Genomic DNA, 27,982 nt, shown 5'->3' on the forward strand with positions numbered 1-27,982 from the left:
TTAAAGCTCTTTAGATGTCTAATTGCCATCTTGAATTAGTTCAGTGGTAGTGGGCACCAGTGTACATTTTGGAGAACTGGGTGGTGCCCTGGTTTTAATCAGCTCTTTAATGGTTTAATGCGCCTTAAACATTTCACCTTTTAAATTGGCAGGTAGTATTGTCATCTTTCCAAGCTTTTCAGAAGGTGGCAGCTGAGATTTCACTGCAAAGCCATTAAACAGTTGAAAACATGGCAGAAAGCGGTGGGCAGGAACAGTCAAGATGGATAACAACAGTCATTATGAGTACAGCTCTGCAGGTACAATACCACTTGTCACTCACTATGAAACGCTGAAAGAAGCATTCTCTGTATTCTATTAAAAGATGTGGAAATAGTTTATGCAATGTCAATGAATACAGGTTTTTGAGGATGAAACTGTGACATTAGTCTGAAGTTGTTTCTGTTACAGAACTGGTTCTTTTTGTGTGTTTTTTTTCCTAGCTACTTTGGTACCTATTTAGTATTCTTGCCACCTGCTGTTCTGAGTTCTGCTGCTTTAGGATTGTCCTCCTGACTCATCCTTTCCGCACTGTGCTGATGCTACTTTCAGTTAGGAATATGAATAATTCCATCAGAAATGGTTTTAATTTTCTGCATTTCTCCCTAAGCACTTTATTTTCTACCATACAGTACCAATGTTGGGGTAAATTATTACTTAGTAAGTGTGCAATTCAGTTTAAAATAGCGAGCCTTACAGATATTGATGTGTATTTATATTGTTAACATCAGAAGCCTGAGCTGCGTTCCTCAGTCAAATGAAAGGGCATGTCAAGGACCTGGTAATTAGTTCATGCAGCTGAGACCAATTCAGTGCCAGCTGGAGAGAATTTAGAGGCAAGAGGGCTTTGATTCACAGGCCAGGATATCTTACGCTAGCTTGGATGACAGGGTTATCACCCCATCTCTGCTGTATAAAAGGGTGAATGGTGTTGAAGTAATTCCCTGATCACCTCAGTTTACAGCCTGTTCTTATTTGCCTGCTTGTTGTAGAATGATAGGCTGTAAACTGTTCCAGTTTGGTAACTGCTCCAAGAGCAACTTAATCTGTAATACGGTGAGATGGATCAGAGGGCAGTGATATCAGCTGTACCAGTGTAACTGGCTCCTGTTAATAAGAGCCCCAGCTCCACTCAATACTGCTGCTGTTGGGAAGGACTCCTAGTGAGCAGAGATACAGAAACGGCTGAATACAAATCTAAGATGGCTTTTCTTCTACAAAGGCATTGGTTTGTATCAGTGTTGGTTATGTGCTTTCTCTTTTCCCTGTGCATCTGTCCTTTTTTTATAGCTGTTATTTGTATTTGTGCATTAAATAATTCATTGTCAGCAGTGGTTTTGAAGCAGAGAATTTTTCCAAAATTGTAGTTATACCTCATAAGCAGCTATAATCAAGTCTTCCCTTTCCAGAGCAGTTGAAAGTGTAATGTTTCTGGTTATTGTCCCCTTCAGGGTTCACTTGCTATCCTGACTCTATTTTGTACTATTCCACTAAATCATAACGCTGCCCTATATAGGCAGATTGGCTACGTTTTAAATAGGTAGGTTAGAGAACATGGTATTAGCTAAAAAGGATTCCATGATTTAATCTTTCAAATGTTGGAGCAGCTTGTGTAGAACATACTGCAGAAATGCTTTTTGCAGGCTGGAAAACATAAACCACTCAGTTCTGCAGATGATTACGTTGCATAGTGCCACATTCTAGTTTTCCTGAGTGGACTGCGTTCTGTCAGCAAGCTTTAAAGAAAATCAGTCCCATACAGGTTTTTGAACTATCTTCCAAATGAAATGCTGACACCTGTGAAAATAACACAGTCTAATGAACCAGAGTCATAGAAACACACTGCTGTATGTTCCTCACTTCTCCTTAGCACGTCTTACAAAAATAGACTGTAAAGTGTTTGATCTTTATGTATTATGCAAGAGTTCCCTGTGGCAAACTGAATGTATGCATACAAAATTGGCCTTCAATGTTAGATAACTTCCAGTGCAAATATTCCAAAATTTAATTAACTTTAAAAGTTTAATTAACATTTTACTGCTTTTTTATTGCAAGTGGAATAAAAAATATTATTTTAAACAATGACGCTGAAGTTCTATCTATAATGGTTCATACAGTGCTTTAAGAATATTTCTAACTTGTTGGCTGAAAACATATTTTAAAAGTAACCTTTTAAAATTTGTTTAGAACCATGAAATTTCTACAATTCTACAGAGGCAACACCACCGAGTCCGATATTCAGATTCAGTAGAAACTGGATCCGTGATTTTTTCTCTTTCTGGTACGGTACTTTGAAGTTTATGCTTTTAAACTTATAGGCTCTAATGAGGTACAAGACCAGGCCCTGTTGTAGGGTACACTACAGTGAATAGAAGCTGCCCTGCTGGAATGTCGCGCAGTAGTGGAAGGAGCTGGGCTCTGATTGCGTGGAAATCAGAGGACAGAGCAGAGAACTTGGCAGATGAAACATTAATTGGTTAAGAAAAGGCTTCTTTGAGCAGCTTTGACTAGGAAATCATTGAAACTGCAGACATGAAATATCTGTCCTTCCTTTTTAGAGCAGAAGATGCTTTAAACAGGTAGATGAGATTTTAAGCTGAAGCTTTCCTGAACTATCAGGATGAATGAGGCACACATTGGCCTAATCTTTTGTATCCTTGATTGTTAAGCCTCCTAAACCTCAGCCCTCCTAACTTTCCCTTTCAGAATAACTTACTTTACAAGGTTATAATTTCATTTTTCATGTCAGGCGGTTTATCTTATTTAAGATGTTACAGATGTGTTTATTTATCTCATTCAGAAACGGACTTGCTGAGCTCTTCAGTCAGTCTTTGCATCTGCCCTAAATTCATTCCACTACAGCAGCTGTTTGAAGCATGTGCTTTCAAAGGCACTCAGCGTCTGTACTTCGCATGCATTGAGCAGTTGGGGTTTTGATGTTGCGGTTGAAAATAACTTCTTAGTTATTTGTGGTTTTATCTTAAAAATACCAGTCATCACTGGCCAAGGCTCCTGATTGCATTTCACTGTCAAGATATGTAAATTCATTCATGTGTTTTGTTTCATTGCCTTTTAAACCAATATTGGAATAAAAATTCTGCTTGCTGGTTTGTGGTAAGAACTTAATCACTTTACTGCCATGACATATACATTTACATTCATTTCTTCCATAGGTGTTGCATTTATACTGGCAGACACTCGAGACTTGCTAATGCCAGGTGAAGAACAGTTTTTCAGAAGAATTCAGAAGTTCATAAACATTCATCGGAACAGCTTTTTGGTTTTGTCAGCTGCTCTTCATGGACCAGAAGAATGGAAGGTCATGTTTAGGATTCAGAGAAGGTATGATTTCAACATCAAACCAACATTTTTATTGCTAGGAGGAAATGAAGCAGCAGTCCTAGGTTCAGGAATGTTATTTTAGGAATTATTGTCAGGAATATTAATTTTATTTTGCCAGTGCACTGGAAAATTATTTGAAGCCTATGTTTATGAATGACAAAGGAAAAGAATACCAAATGAATCAATCAGATGTCATAGTAACAAAAGGGAACATTCCTCAAAACATAGCAAATAACATCCCTTTCAGTCACTTTAGGGCTATGTAATATAATTATTTTTTACGTTTTCTCATGAACTGGAAAATTAGACCATTTTCTTAGCTCTGTCAGCATCTTTTAATGGCCATTTTCAAACAGGACAGGCAAGTTTCCTTCATGAGAAAAGGCCTTATGGTGAAGTACAGATTCTTTACCAGCTTTTAAAATAGGTTTACTTGGAAGTGTCTGTTACACAGAGCTAGAACAATTGAAATAACCAATGTTATTTTACATCAAAAGTATAAAACTAGGCATTAAAACTGGTTTAAAACTTAATCTGTAGTTTCTAATGAAGCCTGAAAGCATGCATGTTTCAGTATATACCTGCTGACAAGTTATCAGACTGTGCTCCATACTTGTAGTCAAAACTCTTTTCTGGTAGGTACAACAGTCCTAACTGCAGCTGCTTTGCACTCGACATCAAAGAAGTGACTATTCTAATGCAGTCTTTGATCTTTACTTCCTTGAAACTAGCACCAGTTTCATTAAATTCTGGGCACCCTGCCAAATGCTGATGAGTAGCAGAGTGTATGGGAGGAAATGTAGGAAATCTATTACCCGTTTGTGAAAATTCCATAAATTTTCATAAGAGGTCTTAAAAGCTCTGCCACTGTTCAGTAAGAACATGTTATTCAGCTGATGGCAATGCTAATTCTCAATCTGCTTTGTGGTTATGTACAATGGACTTTGTGCACATGTTGATCACTAACAAATGTGATGTTTTGAAATGATATTACATTTGGCAAGTCAGTAATTTTATTAAAATAAAAAGAATAGTTTTGTCATTGCAGGCCATAGCAAATTATGTTGACAGCACAACTGTATTTTAGATGCGTGTGCTTTGTTACTACCTGGCAGCTTGGAGTTCTGCTGTTGTATGTAAATCGCTGACAGTGCTTTTGCACTGGTGGAGTTGAAACTTGTGCCCTGTCCTCTCAAACTGCAGGTCACCTGTTTGATTTTTTTAACAAACAAAGTCCACTGAAATTTTCAGTTCTTCCTGTATTAATGTTTTTTCTGCTTATCTATGATTTTGTTGCAGCTGGGAAGGCTTTTTTTTTTTAAATTATTAACAAGAATATTATAGGATTGTCGTTCAACACCATGAACACTTTCATGTGAGGTTGTGTGTATCACAGGGGAAGGAGGAGAAAAGCAATCTTTATTTTCACAGCTCAAATGAGCATACCACTAATATCCGCAGAATCCGTATGTTAATTTTTAAACACCTTGGAGCAAAGACCAGCCTTGTGTTCTAACAGGCAGTGTTCTGCCCATTGATCAAATTAATAAAATACAAACTAAATGCAGACCTGCTGTAATTGGAAACAAATCTATTGACAGGAATGGATTTTAAGAGATGGAGTTAAATACAGGTAATTGTTTCTTTGTTGCAGTTCCTTCATTAACACTGTACTTAGCCCATTGCTAGTATTTGCAAAATTACATCTATTTATTTCCCTAATCCCTAAATGTAAATCAAACCACAGTTTCTGCATCAGATTTTAGCCAAACTCAACAGTGACCCATGTACCTACTCCTAGGGAAGGGCACTGCTGGTAACATCTCTCTGTGCTAATTAGAAGAATGGGCGGCCAAGTTCAGCTATGGAACCAGCCTGGGTATTGGTGTGAATGAGCCCGCGCCCTCCAACAGATGGAGGGGAAGGACAGGTGGTGGTTACAGGGGGAGGTCACGAGGGAGTACGCAGTCGAGCAGCTGGGCACTTTGTTTGGATTAAATTTCTGATGATTTGAAATTCCTCCTTCTTGGTTGTTAAGTCCCTGTCATGGTTTAGCTCTAGCGCAGAAAACAGCAGCAATGCTAACTTTGTTGTCATCGTTACACCACACCTAAGATACAAGTCTTAAGCAAAGAGGCTCTGTGCTTGCCTAAGCTTTCATCTCTCTCTTCCATGACTGCATTGAATGACAACTGATGCCAGTATTTTAGATCTTCAGATTCCACACTCAGGAATGAATGCATATGGATAACATTATTTATAGAAAGAGAATGAATTTTAGGTTAAATTATTTGAATAAACAAGTCTTTACATGAAATTCTTAGCAGAATTATCCCATTATCTTAATCACATCTGACGTACAGATTGCTATATTTAGATAGTACACTACAAAGATTTAGTTTAAATTCTGAAGTATTTTTAGCACAGTGGGTTTAGATACTTCCCTGTGCTCTTCCAAAGTCATAAAAAAAAATCCCAAACATTTTTTTTGCTGGCACTGAGACTGGACAATCCTCAAGAACGCAGCAGAAGAGGGTTTAGCTCTCGGAATGCACACCTACTTAAGCAGTGTCAATTGACTGGTTGTCAAAGAGCCCTAGAAAAATAAATGAGCCTTTCCGAATCCCACCTAAGCAAGTGCTACAGAAATGGGACAGATGGTTCTATGAACAGCATGAACTCTCCTGTTGCCGTTAAAGGTCAAAGTGGCCTTCTGTGTACTCATGGTGAAGGCACAGCAGGAAGTTGTTTACATCCTGTGGGAATGCTTTTGGAGTATTTTGGCATAACAAAGTAAATGCGCATTCTAAAAGTAACCTTAACCTTAATTGATTTTGATGTGCAGATTCCTGGGCAGTAACTTACGTATAGTACCAGTTCATAATGCCGCTGAAACTGTTAAGTTAATGTTGACTATAGCTAAGGTAAGTCTTGTCGCATATACTTAAAAATATTAGTTATTCAGAAGTATATTAGCCAGAAAAAGCCAAGAACTATAAGATACTTTTGCATAATGAAACTTTCTGGGTCATATTGACCACAATTGATGTAATATACTGAGGTAGGACTGTTACCGAGTTTAAACTATTGTTAAAGGTAACTTTAAAAGCTCTTGATAGCATCTGTGAAGACAAATGAGATATTTAAGTGCTAACTGGGCTCTTAACCACTGTTAAGTTAGGATGTCTCCACTTACCAGTGCAGAACAAGCATGAGATCTAAATATGTAATGGCTTCTACTTCAAAATGCTGATCTGAAACTTCTAGTTACTTGTGGATTCTTAGTGATACTAGTACATTATTTCTACAGCTTAATAAGTGTAATTCATCTGTGTATCTGCAACATATCCTATATGAATCAACACATTATTAATTAAATCTGTTTACTGAACCTCTTCAAAGAACATTTTTCTATGAAAATTCTAACTTAGATATTAACAATATTGGCACCATTCCATGTACAAAAATAAAAAGAACAGGTTGAATGACATGTTAGAAATCAAATACAAATTTACATTTCATCCTTTCCTGAAGTGGGCACCTCAAAATAATAAGGATTTACCTATGTAGAGTATTCATGATTTTAAAAGTAAGCTACATCTCACTTATTATATTGCAAAAGTCATTAAATACTTACAACAATGTTGAACATTGTATTTAAACTTTTTATGGAATCTACGATGTCTGGCCCAGTCTCTTACTACAGCTTTAACCTAAAAGCTTTTAAGATTACTGCTGATCCTATAAACTTGAATTTGCTTTTCTACTTGGGCAGAACGTTTACACCAGATTTCAGCAGGAGAGCACCATAAGAAGTGATGATAGTACGTACCTCAAATCGATGGGTTGCCATTACATTATTTCTTACTGATCCGGTGCAAAGCCAGTTTAATGAGCTCATATTTTACCAGAGAATTCTTAACTGGTACAGGGCCTAAAAAATGAACTCTTCTGCCCCAGGTTACCAGCTGTGGCCAAGGGAGCAATATCATCCAGCTAAGCCCGAGCTGCCACTCCCAGCTCCTGTTGAAACACTGTCCAGACACTCAGATGCAGTGCTGGTCTTGCACCTAAAGGGATACAGCAAATCACCTATGTGTACATCATGCCTGAATATCTACTTGGTTCAGATTTCACTGCTGAGTAATTTTACATTTGTACTGTTTGAAAAATAACATGTTAAATATGTCTGTTACCTAAGAGTTACTGTGCTACTCATAATATTTTTCTTTCCTCTAAGGTAACTTCCAGGCCACGAGCAGATGATATTCGTCACAAAATGGCAATGACAAAAGCCCAAATAATAGAAAAGAGTCCAGTTTGGAAGATGCTTCAGGAGTACCAGTTGCATTGTAACTAATTTAGTAGTTGGGAGTTTTATTCATAAATAGAGTGGCTACATTTTAAACAAAATATAGAATGTTCTTAAAAATATAGTTACATTTCAAAAGATGTCTACACAGCTTATGCTTTTGGAATGAAAAATTATATTAAATAACTATACAGTGAAAAATAGCATACATCATGCCAAATGTTCATTCTAAGAAATAAAGTGGTTTAGCTGCACTATAGAAAAGCCATCCTTATTTTTAACTTACGAGCTCATCTGTTTATAATCATTTCTCAAAATATTTCATATCACTTAAGGAAACATTATCATTAAAGACAGGGATGATCAAAACAATTCCAAAATGTCGATTTCCCATGCATAAACAGGCATGTATGAAATCTTATGTTTTTCCTAAACAGATGTTATCTGTTGTATTGCTGAGTTTTAACATCTTATTTGGCTCAAAGTTGATGTGTTTTTCTTTAAACCTGCTTTCTCTTGCCATAATGTTTCTGCTGTTATTTATCTATAGCTTACAGTCCTGTTTGTAAATATAGAAGCTCGACTGTCACTATTAAAAAGTGCTAATAAAAATACCTTGTGCTTAAACAGTGCTTTTTAATTCATGGTTCTCCAGTCATTTTATAAAAATGTTTGTAATTCACAAGACCAGTCAGCAATTATTATTTAACGAGTTTTGAAAACAGAAAAAGCACAAGCACACCTCCTTGCCGCAGCCTCAGAACAAAAACAAACCAAACCAAACCCTTGGTTTTGGTTTCTAAACCTAGGAAAGCATCAAATTCTGAAGAGGAGTACTTTAGTAAATAGGCCATCTCTGTGAATTGCGTACAACAATAGCAAAGGAAAAGAAAAGAACAGCAACAAGACATATGAAGAGCAGCATCTGAAATTCTTCTAGGGCCCACTCTGAATTGCTGTTTGTTAAAGGCTGGTGGCCTCCTTTTCAACATAGTCAAAATGATCTTCTGAGAAGTATGTTAATTCAAGTACTTCAGCTGACCTAACTATGCTCATCCGTTACAGCTTTTATCTTCACTTCAATGAGTTCTTCTGCTCGAGCTAGAACACTTTCTATTAAATCAAATGTGAAGAGAGCCGAGTGTAAAACCTGAAATGACAAAAGGCATTAATGTTACTTATTAGAATTTATTACCCATTGTACATGTACATTTGTCCTGATTGATAAGAAAATCTAAATAGTTCTGAAAAACACTGAAGGAAACGGAAACTCACCTGTAGCTGCATTTCAGTGGTCATGGCAGGCATCTTTTCCCCACCAACAGTTACAGAACAAACTGTGTTAGAACTGTGTGCCTCTGCAGAAGGAAATAACCAGCTAGAGATCAGGCTGCTGTTTCACATAACTTTAAGAATTAAAATAATATTTCTAGGCAGTAATTGTTAAAGAGGACAAGCCTAGGGATTGACCCAACGTAGGACAGGTGCTGAACCTTCAGAGGAAGACAGCTTGAGCTGGATGCTCTCTCTAAACTTGCTCTATCACACATGACTACATTACTGAACAAGCAATATCTGCAACTCAAAACAATTTTATATAGTTAAAATGCCCCTCAAAAGGGGGAAAAAAAAAATCTAGTAATTTTGGATACATTTTTACTATTTCCACATGCAGACAGAGAGCAGAAGATTCTTTAGCTTGACTTAATGATCCAAACATGAAATACATACTTTATTAAGAAAAGGCTGCAGGCTTCTCTGTTTCAGGCAGATTACTTGCAGTGGGCAAAACTACAAGGACAGGTCTGAAAACTAAGGGGCAAAACTCTTACATTCAGACCATATATTTGAAACTCACTGCAGTGCTTACAAAGATTATACGCTGGGGAAACAGGCTAAACCATTTTCTATTACGAGCTAGATGTTCTCTCCTGAACTCAAATCTTGTTATGTTTTGTCAAAGGCTACAGAAATGTAAGAGGGACTTACACAAAAGGCTTCCTGGTTCATTTTAAAGGATTCCCTTTAGAAGGATATCCACAGGTTGCCTTCAGAAAAGTTCCCCTTCTCTGCTTCATATGGTTTTACAACAACAGAAGACTAGGGGCAAAAAGCCATACTAAGAGTTTTGGTAGCAGAAGTTCCTTGGGCTGTTGGGATTACACTGGAGACCCCAAAGGAAGAGAGGATCTGACACATGCAGAGATGGCCTAAAGCAGCTATAGCTCTTCTGCCCTGTGCAATGTGCCTCCTTAACCCACAGCAGAATCTGAGTCTGCGTGTCAGATTGAAAAAAAAAATTAAATTAAAAATCCAGAACATAATCCTTCAGGTTTTAAGAGAGCACCTATTTGCTGCATGAATTATTTCTTCTCCTGTTCGCTTCCCCACACCTACTAGGAAACCTAAGGGTTATACACGCAGAGAGACTTAGACTCTCCTAAGTATAAATGCAGAACAAACTCTGAAGCTCTTCATATGACATTTTTATCAGGTTTCCATAATGTTTACAAATGTGATGAGAAATAAGTTCAGATTTTTTGGACCAATTATCAAAATCATTAATATCAAATAGAGCAAATACTGAACTATTATTTGAAATCTGGAATAGTGTAAATAGTTAAATAAAACATGATCTACGCATCACTCACCAATTCTTTGTTTCCAAAGGATGTCCAAAGTTTCTAAATAGGAACAAAGCCAAGAAAAGAAAAAAACCTAACCTTTTCTGTTTTCTTTCTTATTCTTTATTTCTGCTTCATAGTGTGCTTTGGACATATTGAGTCCTACATGCAGTGGTTTTAAAAAATTTCGCTCGATCTTGGCAAGTGTGGTCCATACACCAGTCTATTCAAACAGAACAGAGAAGGTTATAAATTACTTTTCATGGAGCATTGCAATACTAAGTTTTCAAGTACGAGTTTCTGGACTAGTCTTTATAACATATACTTTTGTGGTGAGATGACAAAGAATAAAAGAATTTAGACTCATCCATTTAAGCATAAATGGCATCATGATACACATTTAAGCTCCGCTCCCTCTTGCTTACATTTTCAACAGTGTTGAAAATTGGAGGATGAAGTAGTCAGAAAAAAAGGTGGGGGGCAAACTTCATATGTAGGCTGATAACTACAGCAATGGAAACACACATTTTCAGTGTGTTCTTGTAAGCAAAGCTGCAAGGATCTTAGTATGTTGGAGGGTGGGTACTAGCCACTTCCTCAGTTGTAGATTCCTTGAAGATAATACAGCAACAAAATGGCACAAATACTCTAATTCTTGTTCCTGAACGAACACTGTATTGCGATGCCAAATCAAAGCTCTGACAAATGTCATGATCCCCAAATACATAAGGGTCTTGTCTGTATTGCATTCAGTTTAAAAAGCACTGTAGCGATGTTACTGCATCTGCCACTACCCCATCCTTCCGCACAGCAGCCAAAGCAACACATGAAATTCTCCCCACTTTGTCATGGATGAAAGGAGTTCACAATAACAGCACTCAGGAAACAAGAGATAGAAAGAAAAGATGCTCAAAAGCAAGGCTGTTAAAGGTTACACAGCACGAGAGGAAAACTGCCTTGGCCTTGGTACCTTATAAGCTTGTAGTTACAAAACTGCTGTAGAAGGAAACAAATATAAAGCAGTCTTTGTGTCTTTAGATACAGGAGCCATTTATCTGACTCCTTTCCTCAGGCAGCATCCCCAAAGGGCAGAGTACGGATGACAAAAATAAGAATTCTCAATGTTTAATAGTACTGTTGATTACAGTGGAAAATTCACCAAACGTTAATACTAAGTGACACAAAGTTAATTGGTCAAATAAGAAAACTAGTAATTACTTCCAGCAAAATGGGTCTAAAAAAAGAAGAAATAGCTTTCCAGAAAAATGCTGATTTTTAAACTTGATTCATAAAAGTGCTTGTTACACAGCAATCAAAACATCTGAACTGACATGAAAGGAAGCATTTTCTTTCTGCCCCACTTGCACTATATGAAGGGAGAGAGTGCGAAAGTCAAGAACTGGCAGGGCTTAAATTGCAGGGAAAACTTCAGAACACATGATGCTATTTTCTCCTCAGACTGTACGGACATTCTTTATGCCAGGTAGTACAGAGCACCGTTAGAGCAATTGTGTGCTACTGTGTATACATTATTAATAATAAAAGAGGAATAGTATCTTTTCTTGCAAAGCTACGAATTTACATCAAACTGAGTGGACCATAATGAGCACTTAAACAGTAATCACTCCATAAATCTTGAGAAACGGATATAGTCTGTCAATACTGACTAATTACATAAATGGGAAATTAGAAATACACCACTTGAAAGTCTATTTTTACTATTCATTTTCATTATGGTTTTGGTAATCAGTGCAAGCTGTATTGTTGTTATTATAGACTACTAACATCATTAGGCAGTTATAAAACTTGTATTCATAGATCTCAAAGTGCTCTAAAAGTAGATCAGAACTTTTTCTGTATTTTAGAAAACAGGAAATGATAATGCTGGAGTCTGTTACTCCAAATCGTGAAGAAAGCCAAGGAACTGGGGGAGAACAACAAAACACCTTAGGATACTTATCTGCTGGTCAGAATATGCATCTGACCATGCCATTGAATTATTCAAGTCAGGAAAGGCTTTGCTGTACTCTAAAACTGAACACAAAGTTTTCCTTAAACTGTGACTAATTTAAACAAATATTTTAATGCAAAAATTGAAACATTTAGTACTAAGGAGATCATAGGCTAGTTTGGGTTGACAGGGACCTTTAAATGTCCTTTAGTCCACCCCTCCTGCAATGAACAGGGACATCTTCAACTAGATCAGGTGATACTTGTTCACTACATGATAGAGAGGATAAAAAGTTCCTGAATTGCATAAATTAGAGGAATGGTGGAACACAATGATTTGAAAGAGTCAACAGAAGTCCCATTTACTATTAGAGTAAGTGGCGATTTGTGAGTGGGATGTAATTGGAAAACTCAACACAATTCCATTGGCTCTTCAGTGCTGTAGCGACACAATCCAAGTCAGAGCACTTATAAATCAGCTGCTAGAATATGGAATCCATGTACCGACCAAGTTGTGAAATTCTAACAACTTTCCCCTTCAGTGTCCAGGAACACACTCCCATCAGTTGCAGATGGACAGGACTGGCTGTACACAAAACCAGCAGATCCAGCCGAATATGCTACACTGAAAAGCCATACGGCACCTGAATAACAAAGCCGGTTTGCACTGATCTACCAGTAACCAGTGTTGCCATTGCTTCAGCCAGAATGGAGCTGAACAACACAGAGAAGAAAGGCAGGGATCACAACTGAAGCTATAAAATCCTGCTGCAAACTGAGGTAGCCTAGCATTATGTGGCTAAAACACATCAGGGCAGTTTCAGTTTTTGAAATATGCTGTGAAGTTCAAATATGCAGAGTATTTCTAAACATCTACATTCAATCATGCACACACAGAAGAACTGAAGGTAAAGAGGTACAGGTATAATAACACCACGGGTGAGCTCAGCGGAGGGCAGTTCAGGCTGGCAAGTTACCTTTGTGCATAAAACATTCTAGGCTGTATCCAGTAAAGCAATGTAGCAGAAAATTGGATAGGTCTGGCCCTTCCTTTTGTTATTTCCGCACACAGATCTTACAGACAATAGTTTTTTGATGCTAATACCTACAGCAGCTTGTAACATGTACCCATCAAGCTTCATAGCTGCTGTAAATATAGAATACTGCTTTGCACAGCTAACAACTATTTAAATATCTTTACTAAATCCTTTCTGAAAAATCTTATACTACTAACTTTTAGCATATTGCACAAAAAGTATTTTGCCTAAAGAATAAAATGGATCTCTTGAACTGCAAAGTATTGTTATTAAAAAGAAATCAACTTGGAGGCTTGAAGGATACCACTGAATAAATAAGAGTAAAATATTTTTTCTCATGGGTATACTTGATAGAGGTGTCATTTTATGGCAACATACTCTAAAATTATGGACACAGGCCACAGTTCATCCAGCAGAGTTTACAGTAACAGTTAAGTGTGAATGCAATCAAATTTCACCAGAATAAAATAACAGGTCACGTACCTCCCAATGGTGTTAATTACAACATCACTTAGGGATTACTGACTAATGCAAAGAAAAATGCATAAACCCATGGTTTTGAGTCAATGATAACAACGTTCCCATTAATCCAGGTCTCAGACCTTAGCTAACCAGTCATTTTCAAATCAATTAGCACTTACTTGATTATCACTTTCACAATCCTTAATGACTAAGTATCGCAGTAGATTTAGTGACGCCATAATCCTGTAAATTAAAAACATGCTATTATTTAGAACATAGATTTACATTACAGGGATTTTAAAGTGTCCATTAGCCAGACATCCTAAAAATATCCATTTATACAAAATACAACCACTCGTGTTGAGCAACACAGCTTGATTTAGAGCATCAATGTGCAGTAATGTCCATGTTACCGCAGTTGAGCCTTTGCAAGTAAGATTAAAACTGCCAGCAGACTGGAGAAGGCTGGTGGCTGTGAGGAAGAGTTCTCTGAAACACTAGAACCTTATTACAGAACTTGTAATATGCATCCCTGGTGATCCAAAGTTGTTATGAAACTAGTGTGACGGTTTTATTACTGTATTGAATTTTTACTTTTGCGTGCTTTTTTAAAGATATGCTTTTCGCTTCTTTTTACCATACTTTTGAGCAGAAACTGTTTATTGTTTTTTCCAGGTAAACAGTACAATTACAGATCACACATCTGATTTTTAACTAATTCTGTGTCCATCCAGACACTATCACCCAAATGACTTATAAGCCCAACCTTTACTCACCATATAGTAAGAGACTTTTCTGATACGGGAGATTTTCAGAGACATTCCCAGTTATTTTTATATTATGTATTACAAGTATTTGCTGTTCGGGTGTCTCTGTCATTCCCATTCACGAGATACTGGATTCCAGCAGCAATCTGTGAAACAGCTTCGGAAAGGCTGTGTGCTGGAAATTCTATGTGATAATTGTTTTTCCCCTGTGTCACATAAGACAACATACCACATTTCTTTTGTTCCTCCAATTGCTTCTGCAGAAACCTACAAACCACAAAGTCCTGAAGAAATAATGCTTTACCAGTTAGTTCTGTAATTTGAAATCTGAGGCCTTATATCCTCAGGGAACGGAGGAGGAATTCCTTTCTTATTGTTAAAATGAATGTAAAAGCATTGTGACGCTCTCCTGTGGAGAGTTAGTTGAAAAGATGGTTGAAATAAGTGATCATTTCAATTTCTAGATCCACGAATTTAAAATGCATTGATGCTGTCACCTCATTAATTACGTGACAGCATAGCTCCCACTGTACTAAGGTAGTCTGAAGCCTTTTTAAACAATTAAAGAAAAGAGGAAAGTCTCTCACTGTCATTACAACTCACCTATCTGAGTGCTGGAGAAGATCTGTCTCAGCACCTTCTGGAAGCATAAGCACTAAATCTAGAAGCGAGACCAGGTGATGTCCTGTAAACCAAACGTTGTCACATGCCTTCTGAAAAAATGAGTGCAAAATTTAAATCTTAAAGATACCTTAAATAATTGAACAACAATTTTGGGAAAACAGAAAAGCAAAAAAACCCAAACACTGCAAGAAATATTTTCTAATTACTACATGTGATTGAAGTATATAAACTAGTCTTTTCATAATCCTCCCTTCTTTGTCTCTTCATGCCAAGCTGTTCTTTTCAGTTTCACAATAGATTCTCCACTTCTTAATCATACCACCATCTATATAGTTAATATTTATTTACATAAAGTTAGCAAATTGTATTAGGCACTCTTTTATCACACTGAGGCAAGGAACATTTAGCTATCTTTACCAGAGACACTATTAATTTCATAATAGTAGTGTCACAATTTTTTTAGAAGATGATCAGGTGGTTTAAATTGTGGCTTTAGAAATATGCAAAGAAAACTCCTGGCAAAGCTTGCAGGTAAAGTATACCTGCCCATAGAGGTGTACTTTTTTGCAATTTTCTTTGCATATTTCTAAAGCCACAACTCCTGGCAATGCTTGCAGGTAAATTACACCTGCCCCTCTATGGTTCTTTGATGGAAGAAGGATTACTTTATCTGGAAAGAGGGACTGGGATAGGACAGAAGGGAAAATCATTTGAGCATAAGATGGAGAGTACTAGGCTTTGAAGTGGCGGAACATAATTAGTCTGATGCCCTCTGCATAACAGAAAGACCACTTGCTAATTTCATTAAAATTCCCATAGATTACAACAAATTATGAAGTGAGGAAGGGCAAATCACAAAAAACAACTTCTCTCACTTGCTTAGCAGAAGTTTTTTAAAGCCTTGCAGCTAAGACTCCTGAGAATTCCCTCCTCAGGAAGATGGTTGAGCTCCTCTGTACTGGTGCTAACTTGACGGTGTGCCCATCATTCCCAAAGAACAAGCGAGCACACTTCTCTCCAGGCTTCGCAGCCTCTTCAAAAGGCTCCTTCATGTCAGCACGAGGAAGCTGAGAGCACAGAGCTGCTGCAAAGGTGTCATGTTGGCAAAGTCCTTATCTCAGGAGAGGGATGGCAAGGTTGGGGGAAGAGCTGTCACCCACCGGGCAAAAGCCAGGCAAGAGAGGAAAGCAGGACCAAGCCAGAAAGGAATTGAAAGGAAAACTGCAATTAGACAAGGAGAGGGAAACTGTCTGTTAAATGATCAGATGAGGGACCTGGAAAGATTAAGTTGAGCTGGGCTGAAAAACTAAGAAGAAATAAATGGATAGCAATAAGGAATTGCTATCATTATGTCTCTAGCAGAATTCTTTGCAACAACCCTAGAATATCCAAGTCCATATGATGAAATTTTAAAATTATTTGTCTTTTGACAGCCAGGGAACTCTACATGGAAGAAATGTATTAAGAGAACTCTCAAACTGTATAGTAAAAAATCTATTAGTAAGGAAACTTCATAATATAATTATTCCATTTTAGTGTAAGCCCCTTTTGGAACAGTTTCCATATTGTCCTCTTCACCCCTGCTGATTCAATATACAGGACAGGCTATGATCTAATAAATAGTAATTCACTGTTTTCTAACATAATTATGGTAGCATAATACATGCATACATTTACTATATTGTCTTATTTGACAAAAGGCAGTATCCTTGAGAATCAAATTTAGTTTGCAAAAGGCCTTAAGCAGTTAAAATAAAAAAAAAAGTTAATCATTTTTAAATTAATTTTTCCAACTTCCCAGTGTAAATTATTATAAAATACGAGATTTAAATGGCTTTGATCTAGCTCAGCCCTTTCTGATGAATTTCACATTTGTGAAGCACTTTTAATATAATGCTGACTGTCAGAATAAAAAACAAGAAAAATTTCATTCTGTCTGGACTGTAGCATTTGAATTATGTTCAAGAAATGAGGAATTGTGAGGCTAAAATATTGAATAGTTCCTCTTTTAGAAAGAAGCATGTATTTTCAAGCACAGAAAAGGTAAAGATCACTTCTTAGAAAAATACAGTAAGATTGTGCAATTAAAAATACATTTGCAAAATTATAATGTAATAATACTTACGCAGGAAAAAACACAAATTAATATTTATATCATTTCCCAATCTTATGTTTGTTTTCAAAGTGGATTTTTAAAATGCATCACTCAAAGCTTAAGATGTACACATTTTCTCAATGTAATAGTGATAGAATTTTGAGGCGGCAACTTGTTTTTAGTGGTGATTGCCTCACCGTTAATGATGAGTGAATCTGATCTTTTATGTTTTTGATGATGTATCCTTCCACACCAGCATGATTGCTTGTCTTCAATAAACACCTTCAAACAAAACCAAAAAGATATTATCTCTTCAAAGCTGCCTATATAGTTAGTTAGGTCAACACTTTGTGAATAAGGCCAGAATGTCATCTAAGTGACACTACAAAAAAACGACTGTGTAACCTTCAAACACTACCTTACATAAACCAGCTGATTTTATGGGAGGCAACTGGAATTCATTATTTATCCAAAAATTAACACTGTAAAATTAATATAGCTTACAAGATAGAGACTCTGTCAGAAATCATTATATCTATGCAATTAAGCTGCAATAACGCTGATATTGTGCAATCTACAATAATTTGGATGCATACCTGAATAATGTATATTTTCCCTCTGCATCAAACTTGTCTATGAACAACTGCAAAATATTTAAACTCTTCTTTCTCTAAAGAAAAAAAAAAGATGTTATCAGATTAATTCTAATTAAATAAATTCGGCACTTAACTGATTCTGTACATCTTATTACATACCAGATGCTCTATGGGACAAAGAGTCATAACTTTCACCAAATCCTGCAGTTGAATAAAAAAAACATAACATCTAATTACATACAGATTATTATATTACATCACATTAACTAAAATCTACTCAAGACATTAAAACAGACATACAAACAACCCCCAGCCCACAAAACCATGCCTATCATAAGACTCTCAGAGAAATTTACATTAGCTTCAGTGGTTGAAATCCCAGGGCTGATACACAAGACCTACTATTCTCATACTGTTGGATCCAAATAAGAATGTAGTGAAGCAGCAGATTAGCAAGGAAGAGGCAAAAATGAGCAAGATCTTTCAGCTAAGATCAGTGCCCATCTGACTTGGGGGCCTGTAAATACACTAAGTAGATTTTAACTGTCACTGAAACATCATGCTGTATGTAGCGGGTAGAAAAGACAACCCATTCCATATATCAGGATCCTGAGGGTTTCAAACTAGTGACACAAGCATGTAAAGGTTCAGTAGTGCATCCTCCTCAAACACCTAGAAGACAGCTAGATATTATTTATAATCAAACTTTAAAGACATTTACACTGCTTCTTATTACCTGAGGTACATTAATAAAAGTTCTGAATTCTAAATACTGATGGAGAAGACTATTTTCTTCCATTCTCAATAAACAGCTCTCAAACAGATCCTGCAGGTGGGGAAAAAAGAAAAAATGCCAACATTTTGCATATATGTAAGACATTAATCTATATGCTTAACATTTCTTGACTAAAACCTCTTCACTATAAATACTCTTTTGCATGGCCCAAGTTCCTAGAAGCCAAAAAGCGTCCCTTAGAAAGGGACACTAAATTTTTACCATTACTTTAACTGTAAAAATAAACATTCTAGCATTGAAAATTTTATTAAAAGAAAACTTACAAGTCCTTTAGATAACATAGATTCTTCTGTTCTAGAAAAAAAAAAGAAACATTATCAAATTAAGTTGTTAATTAAAAAGATAAAATTAAAAACGTTAAATTTAAAAGACACTGTTGATATTTCAGAACAAATACACGAACAGAGATAAAAAAGAACTTGCCCATCAAAGATTTTCAGAATAAACTGGCTGATGACAAGTTGAAAATTAGACTCCTCTCTTCAGGGTCAAAAATGACAGGTTATTTCCTTAATATTTATAAATGCCCAAAAGCAACATCTCCTATCTCACAGGAATCAAGACACTGACTAACAAAGAACCTTTTCCCAGATTATTCCATTTGCATAGCTCTGCAGGCCTAAGAAAAACACAGCAGATCCTATGCTGAAGGGACCGAAGTTTTGTTTAAATTCCACCAGGAATCACTGAGTAGTCATAATGGGAAACCTCCCCTCTATACAAGTGCTAGGAACTATTTGGTCAACCCTGCTGCTTATGGAAGGTGAAATAATCACACTATATAGAAAAGTCTGGTTTCCTTTAGAAAGTCTGACCTTTAACTAGATTGCATGTAGTATCAGAATACATTCAAATAAACACTATCACAATAGTCTGCTTTAGTAGTGAACTGTTACAGAAGTACAAGTACACACCCTGATCTTTCTGCATGTATTTAAAAGCAATCAATTTTGCATTTTCAGAATAAAGTTTCTAAAAATTATATGATGTTACAAGCTGAAAACCATAAATAGAAGTATAAATAGTTGTCTAAAAACATATAAGTAAAAGAAGCCAACTTGTTGTAGAACCAGGTTTAAAAACCTCCCCTGAACTTATCTGGTATATTCAAAATTTGATTCTATGAATTACTACAGAAGATCACACCCAACATCTAGATCTCCAAATACTATAACCCCTACCTTTTCAGTAGCACTTCAATATGCGTCATATTGCATTGCAGAAGGTATGACGGACTAAAAGAGCAAGATTAGGTATACATTAAAGTGCATAAGCCATATACATTTGCATACAGTTAATATATTTGACAGGATTAGTCTTTTTTGAAAAATGTATACTAATATCTTTATAAAATTGGTAATTTTTAAATAGACATAACATAGAAAGTCAAATTGCTGTTAATAATTCTTATATGGAAACTGTCTATGAATATGCAACTGAAAAATTAATGCCTGTTAATTTTCAGCATATGATTAATCCCAACAGTTTCTTTAAAAGGACAACTCACCTAAAATGAAACTGTAATAAAGTAATCTGCAGGACTGAAGTATGTCCTTATGTATACAAGATAAGATACATATAATATAAACGCATAAAGGTTGACATAAAACAAATACTAGTGAAATACACAGTTTTCATTCATAACTATTCACAAATAAAAAGTTTTATTCTGCTCAGAAAGAATGTTAAAAATACAGACTTATCCTAAGTGACGAAGAATAGTTCTTACCTAAATACCACTGGAAAGCAATCAATACCCAAATGCTGAACGAATATCAGATATGACAGACATGCCAAAGAATCCGCAGAATTCTTCTGCTCCATCTCCGCAAACTCCTGATTCTCCCAGTGAGGACTTCTGTCTTTATGCCGCAGAAACACTAGTGGTATCAATTCTTTTATGTCCCACAAAATATCCTAAAAAAGAAAGACAGATTGCGGATAGCTGCTATTAAAAGACCTGTATACCAGTTAAGTTTCAAAGCTTTAACTATATCTTACATAGCATACGTGTAACTTAACATAAATATTTTGAGAGTAACTGATATATACACATGCACAAAAGACCCTGCAGGAAAAATAACTACTGTTAGAGAAATGCTACTAAGATAGCAAAGTCAAGCACTCAAAAGTTAGCAAAAGATAAAATAAAGTCACCCTAGTTTGGCCCCTTTATCCACAAAGCTATCAATAACGATGCCTTCACGATCACATTATGTCACAGGACCCCTGTGTTTTTCAGATCACTAACCACCCAGTATTTTGTTTTCCGCTCACTAATCAATATGCAACACTATGTTTATCTGCTAAGGGCAAGCCCTGCTTTACAGTTAGAATCACCCAGTATGGCCTTTCCTTCTAGTGATGCACAGCACAGTGACACCTGAGAACTTCACAAATCCTAGTGTGGTGTCTCACCCCCAGCCCTGCCCTTCCTGTGGATTAGGCGGTTGTGTAACTCCTATTGTACATACTACGAAGAAACAGTGAGACCAAGGTTAAATCACTATTCTGGGGTTGTCCAAACTGAACATCTGGTATCTCACATTTTGGAAAATCAGGATTACAGAAGATGTCACACAGTCCAAGTATGACTTTACTGACCTTAGCTGCAGCTCTTGTTACCCAATTCCACAAACAGCAGAAGTCATCCCACTAACCAATAAAGGAAGCAAAATAAGCTCTAGAACAAATTCTAGGTAATTTTGAAAAAGACCACTGGGTTTGAAAACACTGTTATTAACTTTGACTGCACTTACTATGATTTCAGTTGCAAAATGCCGAAAGGGATGTTCTTCAATGCCTTCAAGCTGCTCAAGCTGAGCTGTCAATAACGGATATTTCAGGCTTTTCATACAGCTGAAATAAAAAGGGGTCAAACTAAATCGCCAATAAGGTCACAAATACAGACTATAATAGTGTCATCAATGACCAAAAATAAAGCCTATACTCTTATTAGCTGCTGCTATTCCTGATATTCAAGGATAATTAAAAAAAAAAAAATTCTCACATAGAAACATTTCTTAGACTTCATCTCCAGAATATCATTGTCCTCACTGTTGTAGATTTGAAGAGGAAGCAGAATACCAAAACAGCTTCACAGCACAGAGACTAATATTTCTTTATCATTTCCCTGTACTAAAAAAACAACGACAACAAAAAAGTGACCTTGCTTCTCTCACTTCATAAATCAGTAAAGTATATTTAGTGGTTTTCTTTTTCAAAATACCACATTAGCTAACATAAGTTGGCAGCATTATAAAACACTAAAAAGACTATTTATTTACTGCCTATGTAATAAATGCCTACTGTTCATTTTGTTAAATGATAGGAATATATTACGCTAACATAAAACGCTCACAATTTTAATAACTCTTCTTTCAGCTCCATGTCATTGTATTCTGACGACTTTTCCATGTTTTTAACCAATTCATTCACAAAAGGTTTAGCAAAGTCCACCACTGCATTACAACATTGACAGAGACCAAGTTTATCTTCCTCTATTTGTTGCTTTGTATAAGGTACAGGTAAGGGAGTAAGCTGATTCATAATCATGGCCAAAGATAAACCCACTGAGTAGGCCTTCTTGTTCTGAAGTTTCAAAAGCACTGGGGGAAAGGAAAAAAGAGAGAGAGAGTGAGAGAACATTTTGAGAAATTAAGTTATTACTTACTTAGTAGAAGAAAACATGAAGAAAAACTGTATAAGCAAGCCCTTAGTTTCACGGAAGGAGACAGACTGATACCTGAAATCACATAAGCAAATCCAGCAAGACTAAACATCAGCAGCTAGTTTAATATGCTGTAGTTAAGATGCCCATATATTTGAGAATGACAAATACTAAAGCAGTCATGCATTTCAGTGCATTCTTCCTTACTCTGTAGCACCATGATGAGGACTGAAAAAATCTGTCTTTCTAGAACTAGTCTAAGTGAAATAATACTCATTTATGTGATCTGAAAAACTGATTTACTCTTGCTTTACTGCCTGACTCGTGTGCTTGGCAGAACTGTTCTATACTGCATGGCAGAAACAACAGAGGGGCTCCCAGACTGAGAAACCAGCACAAGCAGCTCTGCACTTAAACTGCACCCAGTGCAGTCTGACTGCAGATTGGCTGTCCAAAAAACCACACACTTCTAATTACCACAATGCTTCTCTTGATAAATTCCAACACAAGTCAGAAGCACACTGCAAAGACTGCTACAATCAGACTTAAAGTTGATACAAGACACTAGATTTCTTCTCACATATCAAAACAGAAACTACTACTTGTTACCTGCTTAGTGGTTGTCCAAAACCAGCATTTTTAGTTTTATATATAAGCCAGAAGAATGCTTCCCCCTACCAAATATTTCAACCTGCTTCTAGCTGAAATAAAAGCTTTAGACTACGAAAACACGGAATTGTATGTTTTAAAACTTTAATAATGAAGAATCTCACAAATCCATGCAATTCTCTATGTCTGTAACAACAGTATGAATGGATTAGACATCTAAATATACCCATCAAAGGATCGCATTCTTGTAAATGATGAAAAATAGCTGAATATTGCTTTTTCAACTGGTGTTATTAATCCTATCTAAAATATTTTTGTAACAGGCCAATATACACATGAAAATTCCACCTTGCATTATTTTGCAGAATATAATAGACTCTAAAGCCTGTCAGGACAGACACATTCTGAAACTATTCCAGGAAAGGCTAAAATAACTTGATAAATAAATGAGAAAATAATTTAGTTCGGAAATCACACGAGAAAGTGCATTTTACCTGTTTGCAAAGGCTGAAGCAGTAACATGACAGTCTGGCACACTTGCTCTCCAGAGGTCTGCTCGATCTGCTCAAGTAAACTCAAAACAAGTTCCTTGGGATTGCACAGCTGCGGGTGAAGAACAATGCATACTTTTTTAGTCACTGTGGTCATAAGCTAAAAAAAATTGACCACAAGCAAACTTCAATACAGAAGTTTCTGAACGTCAAGAAAGCAGATCTCAACATCCGAGGTAATCTTCAAGAAAACAAATAGGAAACAATAAGTACTTCCCTACAATTAACATCTTCTGTAGAGTATAGATATGTGTACACTTTTATATAAGCTGAAAACATAAAATAAATAATGGCACAAAACTTTATTTCTATGGTCTGTAAAATTCTCACAGTACCTTAGCAAAGTAAGCCTTAGAATTACAGAGAAAATAAAAACTTCAGTGTGAATTTAACCCAAGCTATAGAATTTGCAAGTTGTTTTTCAAGTATATTAATGAAAGGGAACTGGTTTTCTAGATATTAAAACTTTTTCCCCCTACCTACTACATCAGAACCATCAGGCACTCATTGTCATACTGTATCTGCAGCAGACAAGAAGCAGTATTGCTGTGGCTGCTGTGGCTGCTCTGACTGCAACAAATGGCGATCAAAAGCTTGATGAGTTCTAACTGCCTTCTACTTCTGGGTAATGCTCTGTCTCTCTGTTTTGCCCAGTTCGAGCTATGCAAGATTTGTAAGAGGTTAATTATCTCTGAGAACACAAAGCCTGCATCTACTTCAGATGAAACTGGCCCACAAGTTTAAAAGTTACAGGAAATGGACAGAAGAGCCTAGAAGTATTCATGCCTTGTTATCTTTGGAAATAAGAGAAAAAATTAGGACTTCTCCCTTCTCTACATTATTGTATTATAACCATATATTTCAAAAACATACCTGTGCCAACTGATCTAGTATCTTCAGGCAGTGTTCTCGCTTATCATCTTCCTGTTTATACATGAAAATACATCTAACAAGAGGAGAGATGAGATTCCAACCCATATTCTTGACGATAACCTAAACAATAGATTTTCAGAGAATAAACCAAAACTGGACAACTTCTAAACCCAGAAAAACTCTACATATGAAGGCCAAAAAAGACAACAGATCAATGCCCCAGTTGTAACCAACACCATAATAATGTCATTGAAAGTTTAACATTTATTACCATAAAGTTCTGTACATGGCATACCTTGTATTCTCTCTCCATACCTATAAACACAGCTGCATATTTTGTATACTTCAATGTATTCTAACATGCCAATATGTATTTCCAAGAATTTATATGACAATACGGTTAAAGCAAGACTGAGTAGAGGAGTTTTGCTGACAGGAAGAATGCTTATATAGATTATGTTTAACCTGAGGGGATCAAGGTCTTCAGTTGTTACTCCAAGCTCACAAAATTCAAGCCAGACTGACCTCCATGTAACATTGCCAAAACATTCCATCCTTCATCTTCTTCCTGAACTTCTTATTTATCTGTATACAATTTAGTATATTCTCCAAGCTCCCAAAGTGTCTACAGACATCAGCATCTCTTACGCTAGCATCAGCTGAGCTGGCTCTTACAGTTTTAGCCAATATTACTATATCCATCTGTGCTGGGGTGACCCCAGACAGCAACTAAGCACCCACCAGCTGGCTGCTCGCTCTGCTCCCCCAGTCAATGAAGAGCAAACCAGAGAGTAACTTATGGTTTGAGATAAGTGAAGGACAGTAGGTCAGCTGTCCCCGCTGTGTCCTCTCCCAACTTCCCTGCTTACTGAGAGTGCAGAATGAGAAAAAGGCCTTGATGCTGTACAAGCACTGATCAGCAACAGCTGAAACACTGGTCTGTCACCCACTGTTTTGGTTACAGATCTAAAACACAGCACTGTACAGGCTGCCATGAAGAAAATCAACTCTGTGACAGCCAGACCCAGTACACCATCTGAAATCCTGTCCTGCAAAAGAGGGACCCTGTCACTTTCTCTTAATTATGCTTTTGTACTCTCTTTTCTCCTTGCTTAAGTCACTGAAAAACAGGTATCAGTGGATTTGTTAATATTATTATGACTTGGTTTCTGTGAGCTACCTGAAGTTACACAACAATGTGCACTTAAAACTAAGCAAATTTTTAACTATTCATAAGTACAGCCTTGCTCTACAGTGAAAGCAGCTTTTTCTTTTCAATAAGCAGTTTTATCTATTTAATGGTGTGTTAGTGCACAACTAATATATAGTACAAACGTAAACTCACCTTATTTTTCTCATTTTGAATTACTTCTAATAATTGAGCTGCATACCCATCTTCTAAACATTTCTGACCTGCTACCTGAAACAAATTAAAATCTTCTCCTTTGAAATCAGCTTCTTCCAGAATTTGCTGGAAAGAAAATATGTATGTTTAACTCCATACTTTAGAAAGATAAATAAAAAATAAGAAAATTCAAGCTTTCAATTCAAAATTAAAGGTAGGGTAACTTATCTTTTCTTATTTAACATCTTCTACATATTAATAAAAGCTACCAAAATCAACTACAGAAGAAAAAGTGGTAATTCAGTTTAGACTACAGCATGTTGTTTGGAAGATGTACTTCCTACAATCATCTGCTAAAGTTTCGTTACTTCAGACAGTTACTGTTGAGAACAAGAACATTTTTTTCTCCAAGACACATAAGTGATCAAGCATCTTGGGATAAGCACCGCTGAAAAGTCACTGAAACATGGAGGCTGAACTTAGCTGCCCAATGAGGAGTTCTGATAGCAACTGTCTTGTGTTTTGGGGTCATTTTGTTTTAAAATATAATATATGAAGAGAAACACACACTGCTTACATTTGTTACTTTTATGGAGAGAAAACTACTTACACATCTTTGTACTATGGCTTGAAGTTCATCCACGGCCATTATAGTTTGACTTTGTTCTTCTGGCATTGAAAATTACTATAAATTAAAGAGTACGGTATTAAAACACATGAAGTAAAAACAGAGACTGAAAAATAATCGCATTATTTTAAAAACGCCAATAGAGGAATGAGAACAACCTAAACAGACAGATATTATGTAGACTATATGATCAAAAAAAAAAAAAAAAAAGCTGGAAAATGTATGTTTAAGAAGCATACACTATATTATTCAGCTCCCCATATTTGCAGGAGACTATTAGAGACAGGAAACAACCAGCATTCCACGTAAAGGGAAGGAATTTTTCAAGAAGTATCAGGGTCATCTGAAGAATTCAAGAGGCCTCAGCTACTACTTAGGCATATACACTGTAAACTGCAGCTAACAGTGAGCAAGTCTGGGCTCACCACGTACCAGGTGCCCACAACACACAACGTTTTCTGTGACTGTTGTCACCAGTTGCCTGGGATGTGCAGGGCTGATCCATCCACCAGTTTATATCAACAGCCCAAGCAGGATTACATACGCAACATCACCTATTTATTTCTGCTATCTAGGTTTGGCTTTTACCTCTAGATAGTATAATTTTAGAACTTTCTTGATGAACACTTAAGTTGAACATTTGAGGAATGTTAAGTACATATAAAGTTTTACATGGTCAGGACCATGAATTACGACTAAATCAAGCTTGGTTACCCCATGTGATTTATCATAGCAACAATCATAATCTTCATAGCTTTAAGAAATGCCATGTGCCTAAACCTGACAGCTGTATAACTAACTATTTATCAAAACACCCAAGTTCCATATTTATACAGACATTTCAGTGTAACGTCCTCAACCTTTCCTCTCATGTTTGTCCTCGGCTAGATAACAGCACCTAGAAAACTATGCTACCTGGATGTTTACAGAAAACAAGCATCCGTATCTGAACGTTATTATTCAAAGGATAAAGAATTCACTTTCTATTCTCAACGGCCTATTTTAACATTTTTACAGCACAGCAATTATCAATGGATCTAGCCTGTCGCTTTCATGTACTTTGTTGCCACACGTTGTACTATTTGAGCTCTTAATTTTATTGGATGTTACTAATCCCCCTAAAACAATTCAAATATAATTTGAACGCTAACATTCTTACATTTTCAGCCCTCAGTAACTCTGCAATATACTCACAGCCTTGAAACATGCCCTGAGCACCCACCGTGCTGTTCAGGGATTTACCTGCTGAGCTCGTAGTCTCAGGCCTTAATACTTAACCCAGTTTCTAATTAAATCTTTTCGGCAAGAGGGCAGTATCTGAATCGCGTGGAACTTTCTGCCACGAATACTCATCAAACTCCCTCCTCTCTAACACACACACAAACACACAGCCCAGCCCCTTCTCCAGGCGGGGCACAACCCGCAGGCCGGCACACGCAGGCTGCCAACGCAGCCTTTGCCACACGGCCCCATTAAAGAACCACAAGGCCACCCCTCACCTCAGTGGGCCGGCAGTGGAGCCCCGCGCCGCCGAGCCGCCCCGTACCCCTCCTCTCCGCCCGCCGCTCCTCAGCACCCCGCCGCCGCCTCTCTCGCTCCCAGCACCGGCCAAGCCGCGGCGCGGCTCCGCCTCCCGGGTGAGAGGTCAGCGGGAGGGAGCGA

The 27,982-nt window shown here is 36.8% G+C and overlaps 2 protein-coding genes across 3 annotated transcripts; one reads left to right on the forward strand and one right to left on the reverse strand.

The window, feature by feature from the left end:
• Window positions 1-222: 222 nt before the first annotated feature.
• On the forward strand, window positions 223-8,734 carry LOC308043005 (protein SPO16 homolog). Its single transcript, XM_080348831.1, has 5 exons — window positions 223-299; window positions 2,227-2,320; window positions 3,213-3,381; window positions 6,227-6,305; window positions 7,622-8,734. The coding sequence occupies exons 1-5, from the start codon at window positions 231-233 to the stop codon at window positions 7,739-7,741; spliced, it is 531 nt and encodes a 176-aa protein (XP_080204957.1). The 5' UTR covers window positions 223-230; the 3' UTR covers window positions 7,742-8,734.
• On the reverse strand, window positions 7,078-27,891 carry GLMN (glomulin, FKBP associated protein). 2 transcript variants are annotated; one of them, XM_080348830.1, is made up of 20 exons: window positions 27,820-27,891; window positions 26,303-26,377; window positions 25,693-25,818; window positions 24,348-24,467; window positions 23,418-23,526; window positions 22,006-22,252; window positions 21,404-21,503; window positions 20,374-20,561; window positions 19,826-19,879; window positions 18,908-18,938; window positions 18,585-18,674; window positions 18,008-18,049; window positions 17,849-17,922; window positions 17,450-17,534; window positions 15,137-15,246; window positions 13,946-14,009; window positions 10,417-10,540; window positions 8,969-9,051; window positions 8,736-8,843; window positions 7,078-7,451 (listed from the first exon to the last, which is right to left on the reverse strand). In XM_080348830.1, the coding sequence occupies exons 2-19, from the start codon at window positions 26,366-26,368 to the stop codon at window positions 8,736-8,738; spliced, it is 1,821 nt and encodes a 606-aa protein (XP_080204956.1). In that variant the 5' UTR covers window positions 26,369-26,377; window positions 27,820-27,891; the 3' UTR covers window positions 7,078-7,451. The 2 variants fall into 2 exon arrangements, 1 of the variants encoding a protein (XP_080204956.1); XR_013922437.1 differs by lacking the exons at window positions 7,078-7,451; window positions 8,736-8,843 and having other exon boundaries at window positions 8,993-9,051; window positions 10,345-10,540.
• Between the last annotated feature and the right edge of the window lie 91 nt (window positions 27,892-27,982).

Source organism: Nesoenas mayeri (genome assembly GCF_963082525.1).
Source record: "Nesoenas mayeri genome assembly, chromosome: 8".
NCBI classification, from domain to species: Eukaryota; Metazoa; Chordata; class Aves; order Columbiformes; family Columbidae; genus Nesoenas; species Nesoenas mayeri.

Bases quoted from the DNA above. Each gene is read 5' to 3' on its own strand.
- LOC308043005 (XM_080348831.1), top strand. From the start codon at position 231: ATGGCAGAAAGCGGTGGGCAGGAACAGTCAAGATGGATAACAACAGTC. The intron at 3,382-6,226 runs GTATGATTTCAA...TTTGATGTGCAG, and splicing joins ATGTTTAGGATTCAGAGAAG to ATTCCTGGGCAGTAACTTAC. The intron at 6,306-7,621 runs GTAAGTCTTGTC...CTTTCCTCTAAG, and splicing joins TAATGTTGACTATAGCTAAG to GTAACTTCCAGGCCACGAGC.
- GLMN (XM_080348830.1), bottom strand. From the start codon at position 26,368: ATGCCAGAAGAACAAAGTCAAACTATAATGGCCGTGGATGAACTTCAA. The intron at 18,675-18,907 runs GTAAGTTTTCTT...CCCCACCTGCAG, and splicing joins CTATGTTATCTAAAGGACTT to GATCTGTTTGAGAGCTGTTT. The intron at 17,923-18,007 runs GTATGTAATAAG...TTTTTTCTTTAG, and splicing joins TTTGTCCCATAGAGCATCTG to AGAAAGAAGAGTTTAAATAT.